At 35.2% G+C, this 20,249-nt stretch overlaps 2 protein-coding genes across 6 annotated transcripts in view; one reads left to right on the top strand and one right to left on the bottom strand.

The window, feature by feature from the left end:
- The window catches only part of LOC139964117 (uncharacterized), a 24,051-nt gene extending 19,770 nt beyond the window's left edge, over nt 1-4,281 (top strand). For 2 of the 3 annotated variants that reach the window (XM_071965477.1, XM_071965476.1), the window contains exon 11: nt 439-4,281. In XM_071965477.1, coding sequence (XP_071821578.1) covers nt 439-539 — 101 coding nt within the window. In that variant the 3' untranslated portion in view covers nt 540-4,281. The remainder of the gene's footprint in view (nt 1-438) is intronic. The other variant, XM_071965475.1, reaches the window with a different exon arrangement.
- On the bottom strand, nt 2,154-20,249 carry LOC139964123 (iron-sulfur cluster transfer protein NUBPL-like). 3 transcript variants are annotated; one of them, XM_071965485.1, is made up of 9 exons: nt 20,096-20,249; nt 17,304-17,463; nt 16,002-16,036; nt 14,200-14,290; nt 10,994-11,033; nt 9,055-9,148; nt 8,752-8,845; nt 7,126-7,332; nt 2,154-6,382 (listed from the first exon to the last, which is right to left on the bottom strand). In XM_071965485.1, the coding sequence occupies exons 1-9, from the start codon at nt 20,201-20,203 to the stop codon at nt 6,234-6,236; spliced, it is 978 nt and encodes a 325-aa protein (XP_071821586.1). In that variant the 5' UTR covers nt 20,204-20,249; the 3' UTR covers nt 2,154-6,233. The 3 variants fall into 3 exon arrangements, with proteins under 3 accessions (XP_071821586.1, XP_071821587.1, XP_071821589.1); XM_071965486.1 differs by having other exon boundaries at nt 9,055-9,145; XM_071965488.1 differs by lacking the exon at nt 20,096-20,249 and adding an exon at nt 17,884-20,080.

The raw sequence follows: 20,249 nt of genomic DNA, 5'->3' as shown, positions 1-20,249 counted from the left end.
CAACCCTGGTTTAGACAGTCAACTGTAATCCATCAGAACCTCGATAATAACAAATATTACAATATTCACATGTTAAGGAATTGGGTAGAGATGTAGAGTGAATGTGTTATGCTTACATTGCATGCTTGTGAACACTACAGAATTTAATCACACTATCTTACCTTTGGAGATCATCAATGCGTTTACAGTTTGTAGATAGGCTGAAGGTTGACAGCATGAGTGTTTCATGGAGCACTATGTGATATCCACTTTGCTTATTCATTGTACCAAGCTTACATTAGACTTTATCACCTTGATACTTAATTAATAACAACTAAGTTTGGTAAAAATGTTATGGATTCTATTTCTTGCGGTAGGTGCCACTTTCAGCCCATCCACCCTGCCTATTTGTTGCTATTTTAAGAACTTTTTTTCTCTTTCTCTTAAACTTGTTTGTAGATGGTGATTGGACTAAGGGAGATTTGAGAGGTAAAGAGGGAATTTTCCCATCTCAATGCATTCAGGATCATGCAGTACGGTCTTTTAACTCTCAGAGGTGATTCCAGAGTGTTTACAGGAGTGAGTACATCATGAGCGCCTGCTAAAGATTGTTAGCTTTTAACTCTCAGAGGTGATTCCAGAGTGTTTACTGGAGTGAGTACATCAAGAGAGCCTGCTTAAAGATTGTTAGCTTTTAACTCTCAGAGGTGATTCCAGAGTGTTTACAGGAGTGAGTACATCAAGAGAGCCTGCTTAAAGATTGTTAGCTTTTAACTCTCAGAGGTGATTCCAGAGTGTTTACAGGAGTGAGTACATCAAGAGAGCCTGCTTAAAGATTGTTAGCTTTTAACTCTCAGAGGTGATTCCAGAGTGTTTACAGGAGTGAGTACATCATGAGAGCCTGCTTAAGGATTGTTAGCTTTATGAATTCTTTTCAAACTCTACAGCTGTATGCGGTATATGTAAGTAACATGGCCTTCTTTCACTTCAGCATATAGCTTCTTGGGAGACAAACAGACCTTGTGGGTAAACAAATATTGTATTACTAGAATGTGCCTTGTGCTCTTTACTAAAATAGCGTCACTCGGTTGCAATGGAAACATGCATCCCAGTCCTGTTCCAGCTTTTGTTGGGTTTCCAATGTTCTGATCGTTAACATTCATGAATGTCGTCTTAACTTCAAAATCAACCCAAACATAGGTCACTATTGCATAAATTACAGACTATATGTGAGGTTTATAGATGTCACTGATTTTCAGAAAGTGGTTGTAAAAACTTCTCAAATAGTTGTTTGGGTTTTAATAGGCTTTCCACATATTGGGTCTTGGAAATGGAGCATGTTCAGAAAAGCTGGCAGAGAGCTTTAACACAGGCAATATGTTACCACACACAACTGTTGCTGTGTAGTTATCATTGCAGAGTGTCTGTCTCCCAGGACAGGAAGGGTGTTACTATTACAGTTGTAATAGATGATTAATCCATCACTAAATGTATGTATAGGTATATATGTATGTATCATGTGTAAGGGTGTATGAATGTATGCATCAGGTTTCTTATGTTGCCCAACATGTATATTTGTCTGTACTGACATTGATCACTGGTGTAAGATACTGCCGGATCTCTTGTTAAAGTTTATGGTTTTGTGTTCCTTTTTATTGTTTCTATTGAAATTGCAGAAATGTCTTTCGTGTTCTCACCTAACTTCTATGCATCTTGTACATTTATCTATTTCTTTGATTTGCTGTTAGTAACCAGAACTTTCTTGCAATAATTGTGGTACTTTTAGAGTTCAAAGTGCCATTTTCCTATAAATAATTATCAGAGGATTAAAATTTAAGTTTAATTTCCTAAATTCCAAGAGTTAAATCATTTTTTGTAGCACTGTTTGTGAGACATTGTACGGTTAAGTACATAATCTGGTGATCTTCCTCTTCACACAGAACTTCCATCCGCAACCACTTTGGAAACAAACAAAGGGTTTGAAGGCCTTATTTTTAAATGAATGTTTGAATGTTTTTTGGTGGTTAGTTTGTTTTGCCATATCAGGTAGTATTCAGTTAGATGAAATAAGGTATATTTCATTATATTATTCTGAAATGGGTCAACATTGTGTCTTCCTGGGGTATTATTTAGTGGTACTTTGCCATCTTCCAAGCAGTGGATTATTTTCAGTGAATTGTTCATGCATTGTAGATGATGAGACCCTCTGTAAGGAATGCAAATGTTACAATAAAACCAGCCGACTCAAATCCCACCTGATTTTATAGATAGCATCTGAAAAGTAATTAGTATTTTTGGTAGTGTGCGCAATATTCTCCACCTGTTTTTTTCTTCTTTTGCAGCTCAGAAATATTTTGAAAGGTTTATATCGTGGGGTACGATGGAAAGTGATGATTGATTCTATTTTCATTTGATGCTTTATAATATTCTCTTTTCCATCATTTGATATGGTACAGAACTTTTGTTATCACTGGTTAACAAAGTTAACAGTCGGTCAACCATTTATGTAGATGCATATTATACCAAGCCAAACAGAAGTTGTATATTTTGGTATTAAACATAAGCAATTCTCTGGGAAAGATCTAAGAGAATCAGCAGAACAAAATAATAGAATATTGTATAAATTTCTCACTTTTGTATAGTTTTTTAATTCACTCAGCATAATCATCATGGGAGTGCAATGTGTGCCGCTGATAGCTTCACAGAAATTATATTTTATCAAACTTGATCATTGAATCAGATTTATGCCATATATTATATTTGCTGTATACATCAAAGAAGTATTAATATGAAAGAAAAGTGGAATTAGTTGCCATTTAAGTTACATGTTTATGTGTTACCAAGTTTGAGTATGACACCAATTGTAATTGTAAGTTAGTAGTATTATATAGTAGTATAGTAGAGATTAACAATAAACATTCAAATGAGTCACCTTTCAGTTCTCATCCTCAAACCACATTTCATGTGCTGTTTAGTTTTTCTAACATCACAATAAAAATGGTGGCAAAAGTAACCACTAATGTTGACGATAACAAGTTCAAGGTTTCATTTCATGTTTAATCAGCACGTTATAATTTTATGAGTGTCCTTAGAAAACCAAGGCAATGATACTTTGGAGTTCTTCATCAAGTCTCTGAGAAAACAAATTTCTTTTGATGCAAGTAGTCTAATTGAATTAAATTTTTGTAAGGCAACATTGTGCAATTATGGAAAGGGTCATTTCATAGCTCCAGCAGTCACTGTCATAGCTGAGACCACACAGGCAATGAAAGCTATCAAAACTTTGTTGACAATTTGGTAAATGGTTCTTGCTATCTGCACACAAATATATATACGAGGAACGTGCCTAATGCCATGAGTTATGCGAAGTTTTGTTTTTTAATGCAATTCAATTGATATTCTAATAAAGAATGTCTGCCCCACCGCACTCACTTTGTGAAAACAGTATCACTGTATTCTTGTCAGCGTCTGTTTCCTTATTTAGTAAATGATTGTATAGTTGAAAGATGTTTAAATATTACATAACTGTTGCATGCCTAAGAGGGTTCATCGAATATGCAATGGAGTGGGTGTGAGCTATTCGTCTCTCAATCCATCATTTTCAGCATACAAAGACAAAGTACCTAACCTTGACCCTGTACCTTATATATCACTGTGCACTCATGTCTGTTCAGTGTTGATTAGCCTTAGTTAAGTCCTAATTAGAAGTAAATGGGAACTTGCGGTGACCATGAGTTACAGTAAGGTTCACAGGCTTTTCGGCGGACACTGGTCACTAGAGTGTAACCGTGTTAGTTTTGCATATTTGTATGTATCCTGTATACTTGTTTTGATGTACAGAAGGTTGTACATATCATTGGTCGTTTACTGTAACTCTGAATATAAAAGTTTCTTCCGATGGTGTCTGATTGGCTTTGTACTACTAAATGTTAACAAAATGACTTTTGACATGTTTCCTCAAGGATCCAAGGGGGAGGGGGGGCATTTGGCAATGACAGGAGAGAATTTTAGGTTGCACAAGGGTCCTTGTTTTGGCACATACATAGAATACTTTTCATTTTGAATTTAGCTTATGACTATTGCAACAGATATTTTGAACATGTCAGTAATGACCCTCCAGACATGAGGTTTTCTTATGTATCACTGCTTTAGGTAAAACTACATTGCTGAGATTGCCCACTTTAGCTATTTCCTACAGATAGTCTTTCTTTACAGAGCCAATTTGAGTTTTTTACTTTTTATTTTTGTAAACCAAGATCATAGCTAAGAGAAAGAAAATAATAAATGCAAAAGAATCATTCAGTTCTTTTGAATATTGTTTTTCTTTTTTAATACTGACTTGTATAACATATAACAGCCATCTGCTCGTGATCAGAAGTAAAGTCCTGTATTTGATTAATTAACTTTCAATAACTTCACATGTAGACCATCCAACACTATGTTAGTATTGAATGATACGTTACCCCTGTGAATGAATCATTATTTTACTAAATCCCCAATAGTTTTCATGCCTGTTGTACCATTTCCCGCCTCCCCCAAAAATAAACAAGCAAAAGGAAAAATATTCATCAAGGAAGATTTGTCATATCATGCACATGCAAGCACTGTGACTTTGAAACTGTTGAGCCTTAATTTGAAGTTGTAATCAAATTTCAGATATTAAAAGTACAATGACTGACATCCCAGCTATGTCATCATTGGCTGGGAATTTATGAAAGCAATTTCAAGTTTCAAAGGCAACAAAAAAGATTAGGATATGTAAAACAGAAATGATATACCTGGTTCATACAACAACTCTTATCAATTTACTCACAAGCTGTGAAAATAGGTTCAAGTCTGTGTCTATTGATAACAATGCTACAAAGATAAACCACAAACCAACTGCTTATTAGTTATGCCATTGTCAATTTGACCTTTGGAAAAATATATGCCAGAGAAAGTAGAACATTTTCCAAAAACTATCACCATATTTAATGATGTTAAGTCACTAAGAGTTCAAAAATGTTAGTTAAACAAGTCCATAACACTGCACACATTGCTTACTACAACCACCCATAATGCTTTATGTCACTATAACATGTCAAAACAATATTTAAATTACCAGTATACTGGATGGTACAATGTACCCGGAAGGTACAATGCGCCGGACGGTACAATGCGCCGGACGATACAATGCACTGGATGGTACAATGTGCCGGACGGTTCAATGCGCCAGGCGGTACAATGCGCCGGATGGTACAATGCACTGGATGGTACAATGTGCCGGACGGTTCAATGCGCCGGGCGGTACAATGCGCCGGATGGTACAGTGCGCCGGACGGTACAATGTGTCGGATGGTACAGTGCGCCGGACGGTACAATGTGTCGGACTTAACCAGATGGTACAATGTACTGTCATCTCACATTCATCAGTATCTCTTTGTTGCTTTTTTAACCATTTCTTTCCAGTATGTCTTTCGTTCTGGTGACGTTGAAAATGCTGGCCTGTTACCATCGTAAAATGCTAATTGCCCAAACTTTCAGACACTGAAGTGTAAAACCCTATTAATATTGAGAATAACAATACCATCATTCAGCAGTATACATGAAGACACAGTTGCATGAAATTGTTTACAATACAGAGAACAACTGATCAATGATACCTTTTTCTCTCATGAATAGTAAACTCTCTTGACTTAAATTGGGGCATCCATGGCCTAAGTATCAGATGTATTGAAGTTATGTTTACGAGGTTCTCACATTCTTAACTTTATTCAGCTTTCAGCAATGTCAAATATAATAAGTTTAATTGTACATGAGGCATCCACATATCCAACATGTTGACCACATTGTGGACCCCTTCTGATCTCTAATGTCCTATGACCACCACAACTCCACATAGGGAATCAACATGATTATCCTCAATCAAAGGAGGGGAGGGGGTACCAGGTATTTCCCATGGTTGAGTGGGTCAGTTTTACTAACACTATAAGTGAGTTAATTGCAGAACTGATAATTGTGTTGGTCAAATATAGAAAAAGAAAGGCAGTAGTTTTGGTCACTAAGAGTGATTGTTTACCTTGCTTGCAAAAGGTTCAAGAGGCCACATTCTCACACAATTAATTTCAGGACAGAAATAAAGACCAAGTTTGCAAGTATTACTGGCAGATGAAGCTAGCTGAAGAACAATGACCCTGACAGCTTCTCCTATTACAAATAACAGAGACTGCCTCCAGTCAGGTCTACCGAGGGGAACTTTGCACAACTTTTAAGCTTCAACCTTTTTCTTGCTTTCGTAAACTTGTCATCAAATGCTTTGCTATGTCGTTGAAAATGGTAGCATGTTGACCAGATGGGGCAGAGATTGAGATTGGCTTGCCTTGATCACATGTTTGACAAATATCCATGTGCAAAGGAATTTCACCTGGAAGAGAAAAGTACCCAGATTAAAATGAAGAACCTGTCTGAGGGGAATTAAAAGATGGCTAAATTACTTTCTCTCATGTATGCTAAGGTCAATACAAGTGTCTGGTAAGCAAACTTAAATAAGTAGGTATGATGGACACTTAAAAAAACAAGGAAAAAGAAACAAACAAACTGGAAGAAAGAGAAAGAATTAATTTATACAAGACAAACAAAGGAAATGGGAAGAGTTCTCAATGAGAATTAATGCCAATAACTATTTAAAAAGATAGGTTTTTCAGTTTTTGTTTTTGCAAATTCCTGATGGTGCATACTTGCTGAATGAATACTTATTATGCCAAATATAATAGTAATTGTTGTTTTATAGTAATAATTTTTCATAACCTGTTTTATGATGTGTTTAAACACTGACTCATCGTTGCAAGTTTTTACAGAATTCCCGTGGTAATTTTGTGGATGGGTAACATGGAATAAAGCACAAGGAACAAACATTCATCTTAATAAACTAACCATGTCAATACCGCTTTGTAAAGCCAGTAAAAACAAGCAATTAGAGAGAAAAGCTGTTCTGAATCGTCTGCAGATTGTTCTGTCAACTTATTTTACATGGTTGCTGTTTTCATTTCAATAATCTAAAATATGCTTAATAAATGAACTAATGGAGTTTTCATCATATTTATCTGAAATAGTCATTGAAACAATATTATTTGTCAACTTCACAGTTCCCAGTCACTTTTCACTCACCTAATAGGTCCACGTTGATCTCTTGAGCCATGTGACGGACTCCATCCTGGCCAAATATATGACTCTGATGGCCACAGTTTGGACAGTGATAAATGCTCATGTTTTGGATAAGTCCAAGGACTGGTATGTTAACTTTCTTAAACATTTCTGCTCCCTTGCGAGCATCAAGTAAAGCTATATCTTGAGGTGTAGAGACAATCACCGCTCCTGGAAAAGAAGAGTGAGCTCCATTATAAATAAACCAGACAGAGGCAGACAGATGAGTCTTGGAGACAGTGTCACAGCTTCAAACAAGGCTTAGTGTCTGAAGATGTCTGAAGATGATGGAGTATACATAGCAACTCATCCCTGTCATTGCTACTTCCTTGATTCTCTCAAGAAGTCCATGGATTTCAGATTGACATATAAATTAATACACAAGAGTTGTTTGTTGACTACTTGCAGTAGATAGCTTCATGGAGGGGCAAGGAACAGCTATACAACTGTGAACTACAACCAAATAAAAAAATTTATGTCAAAATACACATTCTCTCAATTTGCTCAGTGCCTCCCCCCCCCCCCCATCCAACTCCTCAAAACTCTTTCTCCCCCTCAACCCACACCAACATGGATTTGCACCCAGACTACAGAACCAACTGACAATACCTGCATTCTGTGATTCCCAATGTTGCCCAAATGTCTCAAGACTAAATAACACTAATTAGAAAGGATGAAACAAACTACCAAGACAAGATGGCAATCCACGATTAGCTATGCAATCTCGCAATACTGTTTAAATTAACATGACTGAAATCTTTTGTGAACCCTACAATGCAGATGATGTACTCAAGATACAGCCAGACAGGAAGGGGAACCGTGGACACTAAACTGTGACTTTCTCATTATCTAACACTGTGTGGCAGGTAGACATTTTTGGAAATTCCAAAGCCGGTCAATTAAGCCAAGCTTTCACACATAACTGGACCAGGCCAGGCACAATATTGTACTTTGTAGCCTAGTTGAATTAATCATTTGCCCAGACCTAACATAACAATTAGGTTCAGGCTAGTGCGGCTTACGCTAGATGTAGGTGTTGTATAGGCTAGGTTTATGCTCCTCACTTTCACTAGGCCTGTAACTAAGGAGTGGCTACTAGTATAATATACATTTGACATTTAACCATGTCAACCTTGACCTTGGTTCCCATGGCAACCACATATTTTGATAGTATTTGACATTGCCATGATACCTGTGATGGTTGGATCCATATCAATTCAATGTTTCCCATTGGAGTTATAGCAAATATATGCACTTAATTGACCTTTGGTTCCCGGGGTCTGTACTAAGGATCTCACAGGTGGGTGGGGGGGGGGGGGCGGCGGGATTCAGGCTGCAAATTCTACATTCTCCTGACTGATTTAAGTATGAGCATTAATCTTTATGGAAGGGCATCATGGGGCTGGATGAGAGGCCTAAATCTTCCCTGACTGAATGTTAAAGTCTCCCGCCTGAGTAACAATAGAGGTGACAACCTTGGCAGCTGCCACCCCCTCCCGGTTTGGGCAAACCACTGGAAAGCTATACTTACTGCAATATGTGAAAGTCACTACTTGTCAGTTAATTATTAAATACTACAGTACCATATACCTGAAACTGGGACCAGCTGAGATATAGATAGTTGTGTGTCTCCAGTACCTGGTGGCATATCAATAAACAGGTATTCTATATTTCCCCAAGCAACCTGCACAGGAGAAGAAAGAAGAAAATGTCATCTCTGATGTCATTTCCATGGTTTCTTGTATGGGATTATACTCCACCAAATCTACATTCACATTTAGTCAATAACAAGGAAATTAGAAAGCGAAAAACAATTAACGGAATAAACCGAGGGAAACTATAAGTTTTCCAAACGTGCTAAGTGGAGATCAAAGTAGCATTAAGCAACCTTACCTCAAACAACAATCGTTGAATAGCTTGCATTACCATTAGACCTCGCCACACAATAGGAGATTTTTCATCCACCAAGAACCCCATCGACATGCTGCTTCAAGAATGGAAAGAGTGACAATAAATTTCAGTGTAAGCAGGGAATATTCAACTAAATTCAACATTATCTCTGATTTGACACCTGAAGTACCAAGAGTAATTGAGACCAAACAATAATTGTGTGAATGATGGACACTATGAAGAATGGCAATACTGAAGTAAAATATTTCTCTTGAACCATCAAGACAAAGTTAAAAACACAGAATTATTCCTGGGAAAATTGTTCCTAGGAACTTGTGGGCAAAAGAAAGAAAAAAAATACATGTACAACATGTCACATTGTTTGATGTACAACATATCATAGTGTTTGATGTACAACATGTCACAGTGTTTGATGTACAACATGTCACAGTGTTTGATGTACAACATGTCACAGTGTTTGATGTACAACATGTCACATATTGTGGTACAACATGTCACAGTGTTTGATGTACAACATGTCACGGTGTTTGATGTACAACATGTCACAGTGTTTGATGTACAACATGTCACAGTGTTTGATGTACAACATGTCACAGTGTTTGATGTACAACATGTCACAGTGTTTGATGTACAACATGTCACATATTGTTGTACAACATGTCACAGTGTTTGATGTACAGAATGTCACAGTGTTCAATGTAAAACATGTCACAGAGTTTGATGTACAACATGTCACAGAGTTTGATGTACAACATGTCACAGTGTTTGATGTACAGAATGTCACAGTGTTTGATGTACAACATGTCACAGTGTTTGATGTACAACATGTCACATGTTTGATGTACATGTCACAGTGTTTGATGTACAACATGTCACAGTGTTTGATGTACAACATGTCACAGTGTTTGATATACAACATGTCACAGTGTTTGATGAACAACATGTCACAGTGTTTGATGTACAACATGTAACAGTGTTTGATGTACAACATGTCACAGTGTTTGATGTACAACATGTCACAGTGTTTGATGTACAACATGTCACATGTTTGATGTACAACATGTCACAGTGTTTGATGTACAACATGTCACAGTGTTTGATGTACAACATGTCACAGTGTTTGATGTACAACATGTCACAGTGTTTGATGTACAACATGTCACAGTGTTTGATGTACAACACGTCACAGTGTTTTATATACAACATATCACAGTGTTTGATGTACAACATGTCACAGTGTTTGATGTACAAATGTCACAGTGTTTGACGTACAACATGTCACAGTGTTTGATGTACAACATGTCACATATTTGTTGTACAACATGTCACAGTGTTTGAATTACAACATGCCAATGTTTGATGTACAACATGTCACAGTGTTTGATGTACAACATGTCTGTGTTTGAAGGGATATATACAACTTCATGTCATAAAAGAAGTTCTGCCATATTTTTATAACAGCTATTCTTCAAAAGAAATTTTCTTAGTTTCATACTTATGGTAACAGGTTATTATAACAACATGTAGAAATCAAATGTGTGACCTAGTAGGAATAAATTATTTACACATGTATCACAGCTGTTTTGAAGAAGAGTTACAATTTTTAATCACAATTCTTAGCATGCAATGTACTGAATGTCTGGTATCTTTGAATGTTTACTTCCAAAAATTAGTAATCAATAAGTGTTGAAAGGACCATTCATGGCACTGCCCTGAGAGCATTCCATATATATGGTAGACTTCAACACTTCTAATTGTTACAAAAACACTGTTTAAAGATTTCATTATCCCTTTATGAAGAATGTGACAGGGATGGGCATGTTGTTTTTAGAAAGACCAATGCTCATGTTACATTGAAACAAAAACAATATAATTACCACAATGAACAATTGGTGTTAATTTGGATTGAATATGTGCTTACCATGACAACCCATAGTTCTGCAATGGTAAAATCTTGCCATCTGGTAAAATGAAAATAGAAAGAAAGTATTTATGCTCATTTCTTAGTATTGTAACCATGTTTTTTGAGTGAATAGGAAAAATAAACAACCAAAACTGACTAGGAAACTATAAAATCATTTAATAATAGCAAGAAATTATTTGCAAGATTAGGATTATACCCAGTGAACTATGATGACAACTCTTATTCTCTACTAAAGAACAATGTAATGCTCCAATATGGGGTGTGCCTGGCTACATGATATTAATGGTAACACTCTACAATGTAAGGCTCCAGTCTGGGGTGTGCCTGGCTACATTATATTAATGATAACTCTCTAGGCTCCGCAATAAAATATTACAAGGGCTGGATAGTTCCATTCTAGCCAAATTTTCATTTTGATGACAGCTTCTGTTCATGTTCAATTATTACATAGTGTTTGAATGTAACATTTAAGTATATATGTTAGGGTGTCTGCACATAAAGCGGGAGGCCCGGGTTCGAATCCTGGTGGAAGCTGGAAGTTTTTACACTGTTCTGGATTTTCCAACTCACTACTATTTCAATTATATATATGTATATATATATATATATATATATATATATATATGTATATATATATATATATATATATATATATATATATATTAATTCAACAAAGACTTTATTGCAACACATGATGCAACCAACGATCTATCAATCTTTAGGTCTGTCTTCATGTATATCATATACTTTTGCACACACTACTTTGTAAGGTCCATTAACTTTATCAAGGTGAGTTACTGTATTTTGCATACTTTGAACAGTATGATTCTTTCACATTTCTTTGACTGTCATTTTTAGTTTGCGTGATTCTTGATCCCTTTAAATCTGTATTCTATGTTTTATATAACTTTAAGCATTGTTATACTGTACACTCTACCTCCCTGTAGAAGATTGTAATGTAGCTGAGTTCTAGAAATCATTGGCCATGTGTCCTTTCTTTACTTTTGTATTTTTTTTTGGGACTCTTATTTGGAATTAAGTTTCCTTTCTTTGCTATTTCCTTGCATTTTACTCACTGTCTGTATTTTCAATACTAGATACTACCAACATGCTTTCTGTTCATTGCTGAGACAATTTATATTGCAATCAAGCAATGATGTCTGCTCAATGCAATATTGACTTCCAATAAATAAACCCAAATTGCAAACTAGCCAGCCTATTTTAGGAGTTAATATTTGTTCCCTCTTGACTGATTTTTGGAACACTTAGCATTGCAGGACCTGACCCACAAACCTATTGCGTTTGTTTATCATTGCTATTACTGTAGTTCATTGTGCCTGTTGACAGGAAGGAAACAGTATCACATGGATCTAGTATGTGACTAGAGAAAAACCTACTTGGAGAACCTATGACCCTCAGCTATACAGTTGTGGCTTGCTCTTCTCTTGACTATATGATTACCAATTGCCACGCATGCATGCACACTGATCACTTCAATATCCTAAATAACGGAAATGTTCCAAGAAACTTCACTTTCGTTTGTCTGGAAGATCAATATGACACAAAGTATTTCTGTTTTAAGTCTTAGACTATTGTTGCTATTAGAAATGCAACATACCTCGTGGTTAAACTATTAATGCCTTTTGCTTGTTCTTAGCATAGTTAAGTGGTTAGAAGTAAAAGTACTATAGTGATAAGTATCTTTGTGATAATGATGTAATATAACAATACAATAATGATGTAATAAAACAGTACTAGGATGTAATAATTATGTAATCAAACAGTACAATGATGTGATCATGTTGTAAATTAACAGTACAATGATGTTATAATGTAATAATGTAATATAACAGTACAATGATGTAATAGTGATGTAATATAACAGTACAATGATGTGATCATGTTGTAATATAACAGTACAATGATGTAATCATGTAATATAACAGTACAATGATGTATTAATGATGGAATAACAGTACAATGATGTGATAATGTGTAATAAAACAGCACAATGATGTAATAGTGTCGTAATAACAGAGTACAATGATGTGATAATGATGTAACATAACAGTACAATGATGTGATAATGTAATATAACAGTACAATGATGTAATAATGATGTAACAACCATGTACAATGATGTGATAATGATGTAATATAACAGTACAATGATGTTATCATGATATAATCAAACAGTACAATGATGTGATCATGATGTAATAACAGAGTACAATGATGTAATTAATGATGTAATATTACAGTACAATGATGTGATATTGATGTCATAAAAGAGTACAATGATGTAATAATGTAATATAGTAGTACAATGTACAGTAATCAAACAGTACAATGATGTAATAACATTGTACAATGATGTGATAATGATATCATAAAACAGTACAATGATGTGATAATGATGTAAGATAACAGTGCAATGATGTAATATTTCAGAACATTGATGTGATAATGTAATATAACAGTACAATGATGTAATAATGATGAACTATAACAGACCATTGATGTGATCATGATGAAATATAACCGAACATTGATTTGATAATGATGTAATATAACAGTAAAATGATGTAATAATGATGTAATATAAAAGTACAATGATGTAATAATAATGTACAGTAATCAAACAGTACAATGATGTAATAACATAATACAATGATGTGATAATGATTTCATAAAACAGTACAATGATGTGATAATGATGTAAGATAACAGTGCAATGATGTAATATTTCAGAACATTGATGTGATAATGTAATATAACAGTACAATGATGTAATAATGATGAACAATAACAGACCATTGATGTGATCATGATGAAATATAACCGAACATTGATTTGATAATGATGTAATATAACAGTAAAATGATGTAATAATGATGTAATATAAATGTACAATGATGTGATAAATATGTAATAAATGCAGTACCAGAATACCAACAGACGATCTCTTACTGAAACATGCAAGCTTAGAGAATGATAATAGAAGAACCAGCTCAGGCATACACAGGATGTGCCCTTTATTTGACATTACAGTAATGCATTGAGACTTCAGTGGTGTGATATGCAACAACTATTTGACATTACTATCTAATACCTAATATAATTGTATACAGTGTACTATACAAGATTCTTCTATGTGCTTTACAACGTAACACAACCAGAGGCAGTAATATTCATCTATGTACCTTTATTTGCTTCTGGTTGATGGCCGGAGAGGTTCAGCATTCGAGGTATTGATGGACCAAAGACATCAGCATCCAATAAGCCCACAGAACACTGCGTAGAGGAGAGATCATTGAATCATTCAAAATAGGTCTTAAATGGTTGACATGACAAATTAATTAGTTTCAACTTGTTTCACAATATTTTCAGAAAATGTCAGTAAATCTAAGTACTTGTTGATATGCTTGATATTAACCAGAAAATGAACATTTTTAGTGGTTCTGATGCCATCAATAATATTCATGATATGCACATAAAACAACAACACGGTTGATTGTATGAATAAAGTGTGACTAGCCTCACAGATAAAATCATGGAACATTTGGTTCTTGTCTTGTGCTTAAAAGTCACTCCTAGCAATTTGATGAATATTAATGACATAAAGATGGAAATTTCATGAAAAAGTGCTTAGTTTTACAACATCACCATACCAGCATGAAGCAAATTTTACATTAGCCCTGCCCATTCTTTAATATTCATAGAAAGGAACCCCAAAAAGCCTACTCATCACAGGGCATCTACCTACAGTACTAAGTATGACATTGATTCAACTTGTGGTTGTTGAGATATCACGTTTACAAGCTGTTTTTGACAGTTTCCCACACAACCCTACTCATCATAAATATTAATTAGGTAAACATTGTTTACATTGCAAAGAGCATGTAAATGTAATGAAATCATCATAACAAGTATAAACTAAATTGGACATGTTGCAGAGATATTGACATTTTACAAATTTATGGTAAGCCCTTGACCACTCAATAATATTTGTGAGATGGGAATAAAGCAATAGCAATAGCGTACAGCTGTACACTGACATTTTCAGAATTTTATGTTAAGCCCCCCCCTCCTCCCCCTACTCATTAATATGCAGGATAGCTTTCCAAAAACAATAGGGATCATCTGCTGACCATGACCAACATATATACCAAGTATGACATCAATCATATATTTCCTTAACTTGAGATATCATGTTTAAAAGCTAGGGCGTCACATACACACACACACACACATGTTTGTATTACATTCAGACAGAGGACCCCATTGTATTTTCCATTGTTCAAATCCACGTACCCTAACCTTAACAATACCCCATACAATAGAATTCTTCCGAGGACGTGGTGATTCTTTAGAAATCACAACCGAGGACCTGGAATTCTTTTGTTCAAGTCCTCGGTCAGAATACAAAACAAACGCATACACACCCATGCATATGCCAACTTGACTGCATAGGTTCCTATGGATGCCAAAGCGTTGGAGCCAAAAAGGAAATAGCAACATTGTCCACACAAACTTCAAATTTAAGGCAGCAATTTTTTTTTGCAGGGCAAAATGCCATACAAAATGGGCAACTTGTTACAGTAACGACAATGATGTAATGCAGGAAACACAGGATTTTAAACCTGGCAAATTTATGTTTTAGAGTCTTCAAAACTTATACACAAGATATGGACACTAAATTATTCTTGGTAAAGTAAAAAAAACAGGTACTTTGTCAAAGGATATGTTTGAAATCTCAAAATAGTCTATTATTTTCAAACCAAGCATACAGCAATTACGCCTAGGTCTACCATACATAGCCGAGTAAACCTTGCTTAAATCACAAGATATTGTGGATTAACTATAAGGCTATGTACAAGCTGGCTACATTTTCTCAAAGGCACAGAAAATTTGACTTGGGCAAAACTGGTTCGACATGGAAGATTATCATAGAGCTGTTTAATACATGCAGCTGCTTTAACACTTAAGCGGTATATTTTGTTACCTTCTGAAGATGTGATACACTCAATGCCAGGTTGACTGTAAAATAAGGAAATGTGATCCACAATATTAATTTTTGTCTTGGTTATTTGTTAATAATCACTTACAGTACATAAAACAGGGCATTGAAATAAAATGATAGATACGCTGAACCTCCTAACCTCCCCACCCCTACCCCATCTCCCACCACTCCTTTGTCAATGTCTAGAGAAGCAGTTTGGAAAAAAATGTATTTGCTTAGATCAGATGAAATCTACTGGGGAAAATTTATCCAATATTGCATACTGTAGCCATTTGCTACACAAAATGGGCAGATTGCAAAAAAAGCACTTTTTTATACACAAGAACAATAGTTAAAACATAGTGCTTTATTAGAGACAAAGTTCAGAGCCTTCAAAGTAGAATGGAAAACTTTTGTGAGTAAGTAATGATAATTTATTTAAGTCAGATATGAGACTTCAAGGAAACAACCATCAGTAATTCTAAACATTTTGTAAGAATCTTCACCCACTACACCACAATGTTTATGATAGCCTCTTTTATAACAATGTTTCAATGCTAATAAGCTGGATGCTCAAACTGGATCACAAAACTCAGTGAAATATCTATTGCTGTTGGGAGAAATAGGGACAGGAATTCTGATCAGATACAGATACAGGAAATTTTTGTTTTACTTTAAACAAGTCAAATTAAAGCAATAATCTAACAAAGCACATTCATCCAATCCCAAGCCTCAATTGCCTAATTGGCATGTTTGTTTTATATAGAACTGAGGGATAATTAAGTCTAAGATTAAAAAAATTAATTGTTATGAAAGGCAATTTAAAATGACAAAAACACATTAACCTAACCCACACATTGATAGCTTGTTCCATTGCTGAGATATAAAATTTGGTAATTCATTCATTTTATTTGTGTAAGTACATTGTGCTTTAATCTGTTATAAATGTCATGGACAAGAAATCAAACTATCTTTGTTTTTGCCATTGTTCTTACTAATTAGGATAAGGACAAACTATCAAGATGTGGGCTGTAATAAATTATGTGTTTTGTCTTTTAATTGTCCTTTACAATATTTTTAAATCTTAGACTTCATTATCCATCAAATGAACATAATTCAACACATAAGTAGAACAAAACCCCTTTTTAAATATATTATAGTACATTATTATACTACAGTAACTATATACACAAGGCACTTTAAAGTTGTACCTTTGGCTTCTGAAAGATAAACAGATCATATTAATATGAGAAGGTACTGTACATCAATTATACAATCATGATGCAACATTTCTACACTACATACCTGCTACTGTGGATTTCCCAACTCCACCTTTTCCAGAAGCTATGACTATAATGTTTTTTACTCCAGGTATTGCCCTTGCCTTAGGAAGACCTCTGCCCATTAGTTGCTTCACTCTCTCATCATTGCCAGTACTTTTCTGAAAGATCGAGCTTGTTTTGACCTGTACAAATGGAACCAGAAACCAGAATTTGTGTTTCCTTGTCACATTTCATATGAGAGCAGTCTACAGTAACACTTCAAACAAGATTCTTATGTGTTGACCATAACTGATCAGGAACATTCTTGCACAAATTTAAGACCTAACTATCAAGCAAGAAGTCCATAAACAAAGCGTTACTTTTGCGGTTATCATATCTTCACGGTTTTCCGACCTACTGTATATTAATCTAGAGTGAACTTCCACAAAGATGCACAGGTCTTTTGAGATATCAGGTGCATGCTTACAAAATTCTAAGGCATTGACCTCAATGACCTTCACAGAAAAGAGTAGGGATCTTGTACTCAATAAGGTTGATCATATATACCAAGTCCATCCAAATCTTACTGTACTTTGGTTTTATCATGTTCACAAGGTTCTCACATTGTGAGCTCCGTTGACGTCATATGACCATTGACATCTACTGGTTTCAATAGGATCCCTGCACTCACCATGTGGATGGTACATACCACATATGAACTGCAACCAAGCCGCACTTTCATCAGTTATGTTTGCAGAGTTTTCATACTTCGATCTCTGTTGACATCAACTGGCCTTTGACCTCCATCAAATTCAATAAGGTGGTTTTACTTACAAAGCTGGATCTTCATACCAAATATGAAGTTCAACAAAGAAGAACTTTTAGAGTTATCATGTTTACAATGTCTTCAGACTTTGACCTCTACTGACCCTCAAAAAACCTTTGACCTTCACAGAAAAGAATAGAGTTCTTGCACTTAATGAGACGGATCCACATACCAAGCATGAAGTTACTTCATCATAAACTTTTTGAGTTACCGTCTTTACTAGCATGTGTCTCAGATACAAACATAAATGCCATCATTATCGCATAGATTCCATTTGTCTCTGGCAATTGAATAAAAAATGCAAAACATGTCAGTCAGTTTTGTATACAAATCAAGAATGATAATCATGCCCAACTTGAGCACTGTAATGTTGATGTAGATTGTGAATGATAACATTCTGGTTGCTTGATTCGCTTCAAAAGAAGTCTCAATACAATGTAATAAACATTTACCAATAACTTTTTTTCAAAATGGGAGTGTACGCTTTAGATATTAAGCACCTACAGGTAGTTTTAACCATGAGCACCATTCTGTGTCAAATTATACAAAGGCTCCTATTGGACCTATGTATGTTGAATTGATGGGGTTAACACCTCTGAACTGAAAACTGTTTCATGCACATCAAACAGCACAGAAGAAAAATCCTGTGTATTGAACAGTACAGGAATTGCCATACTGTATGTACATCACTCATAGTATACTGTACATACAAATGCCAGTATATAACAACTACCAGTCTACAAGTAATTCTTATTATTGCTTATATGTGCTTATATGTGCTTATCTGCTCCTTCTGTCAAAGGACAGAGCATTTAATACATCTGGATCAACCCTTCTCATCTATTGTCTGCAACATTTGTTTGAGTCTTGTCTTATAACCATGAACGATAGAGCTTCATAGTTCCAATTTATACTCTGAATATTCAATAATGCTATATACGGATGATACCTGCATGATAATGGGCAAGATAATCAAAAAGCCTATGGTAAATGTTTATTATCCCTAACCTACAGAAATATTTTTTCCAACCACATAGATTTTCAACAAGTTTTTCCTTCAAATTTTGGAATGATCCTAGTCATTTGAAGACCATTTACAATTGGCTTATCATTTATATATAACAGGTACAAATAGCAGGGCTTAGAAACATCAATTTGAGGACAATCTTCATAGTAAGTGTGAAGTACAGTATAGGTAACAAATCACATAACTGGTCCCATAATTGCATTGTACCATAGAAGTGAATAGAAGTGTGATCCATGATAAAGATTCTCAGGAGTGTATCCCCTTTAAGTAGGTAGCCTACTTGGTAGGTTGAAATGCAGCCCATCATTTCCTGCAACCCCACCCCATTTTTCCCACCTGAACAAAAGCCTACGTCTACTTCATTGTCATGCTTTATGGAGATTATTTCACAAACAGTTCGTTCACCCAAAGACACAAAAATGTGTCCATTTAAGCTAAGTTATTTGAAGAACTGAAAACATGCTTACGATAATGTTTTTTTGTGGTGTAGTAGGTAGTCATAGGCAGACAGCCCTTTATCATGATTAAGAATGTGCAAGAAATTTCAATCAAGGCTGAATAGTTTTCTATCCAAAGGTATGTTTCTGTAATATAGACTAGATCTATTTAAACAACCCATACAAGTTCCAGTGAAAATGTCCAGTGCATGCAAGCAAACACCAGAGGAATTACTCTAATGCCAGAGGCGAACGAATTTCTAACATGAACGAATTTTGTATCCAACGGTGCTACTATTAATACATTTACAGGAGCTTCAAGATGTATGCTTGTAAGTTGTAGTATGCATTGTACTATCCAGTGTTAGGCTATGTGATGCTATTGAGTGTTAGATTATCTACACGTATACTAACTAACAGTCTTTTCATGGTTAGGCTAAAGCATAAAATTTCGTCACGAGACAAATTAAAAACAGAGTACATATTTGTAAATTTAATCATATTTGATGACTTCTAATGGATTGCTCTCACTCAGCCGAGCCTACCATATAGTGCCTCGATGCACTTGAAAAGGCCACTGCTCGTTGCGCAGATAATATTTCATGCAAAAATTTCGCTCCTTGTCGCCTGATAGCGATTGAGGGTGCAGCCATGTTTTACACTTGACGCTCTTGACAACCGAAACGTTTGATAAAAGGT

This window comes from Apostichopus japonicus, chromosome 22, assembly GCF_037975245.1.
Source record: "Apostichopus japonicus isolate 1M-3 chromosome 22, ASM3797524v1, whole genome shotgun sequence".
NCBI classification, from domain to species: domain Eukaryota; kingdom Metazoa; phylum Echinodermata; class Holothuroidea; order Aspidochirotida; family Stichopodidae; genus Apostichopus; species Apostichopus japonicus.
Note: the sequence above shows the minus strand (reverse complement) of the source record. Positions and strands in the feature narration are given on the sequence as shown.

Bases quoted from the DNA above. Each gene is read 5' to 3' on its own strand.
- LOC139964123 (XM_071965485.1), bottom strand. From the start codon at position 20,203: ATGGCTGCACCCTCAATCGCTATCAGGCGACAAGGAGCGAAATTTTTG. The intron at 11,034-14,199 runs GTACATAGATGA...TCATTTTACCAG, and splicing joins TCAACCAGAAGCAAATAAAG to ATGGCAAGATTTTACCATTG. The intron at 7,333-8,751 runs GTATATGGTACT...CTTCTTTTCCAG, and splicing joins TCAGCTGGTCCCAGTTTCAG to GAGCGGTGATTGTCTCTACA.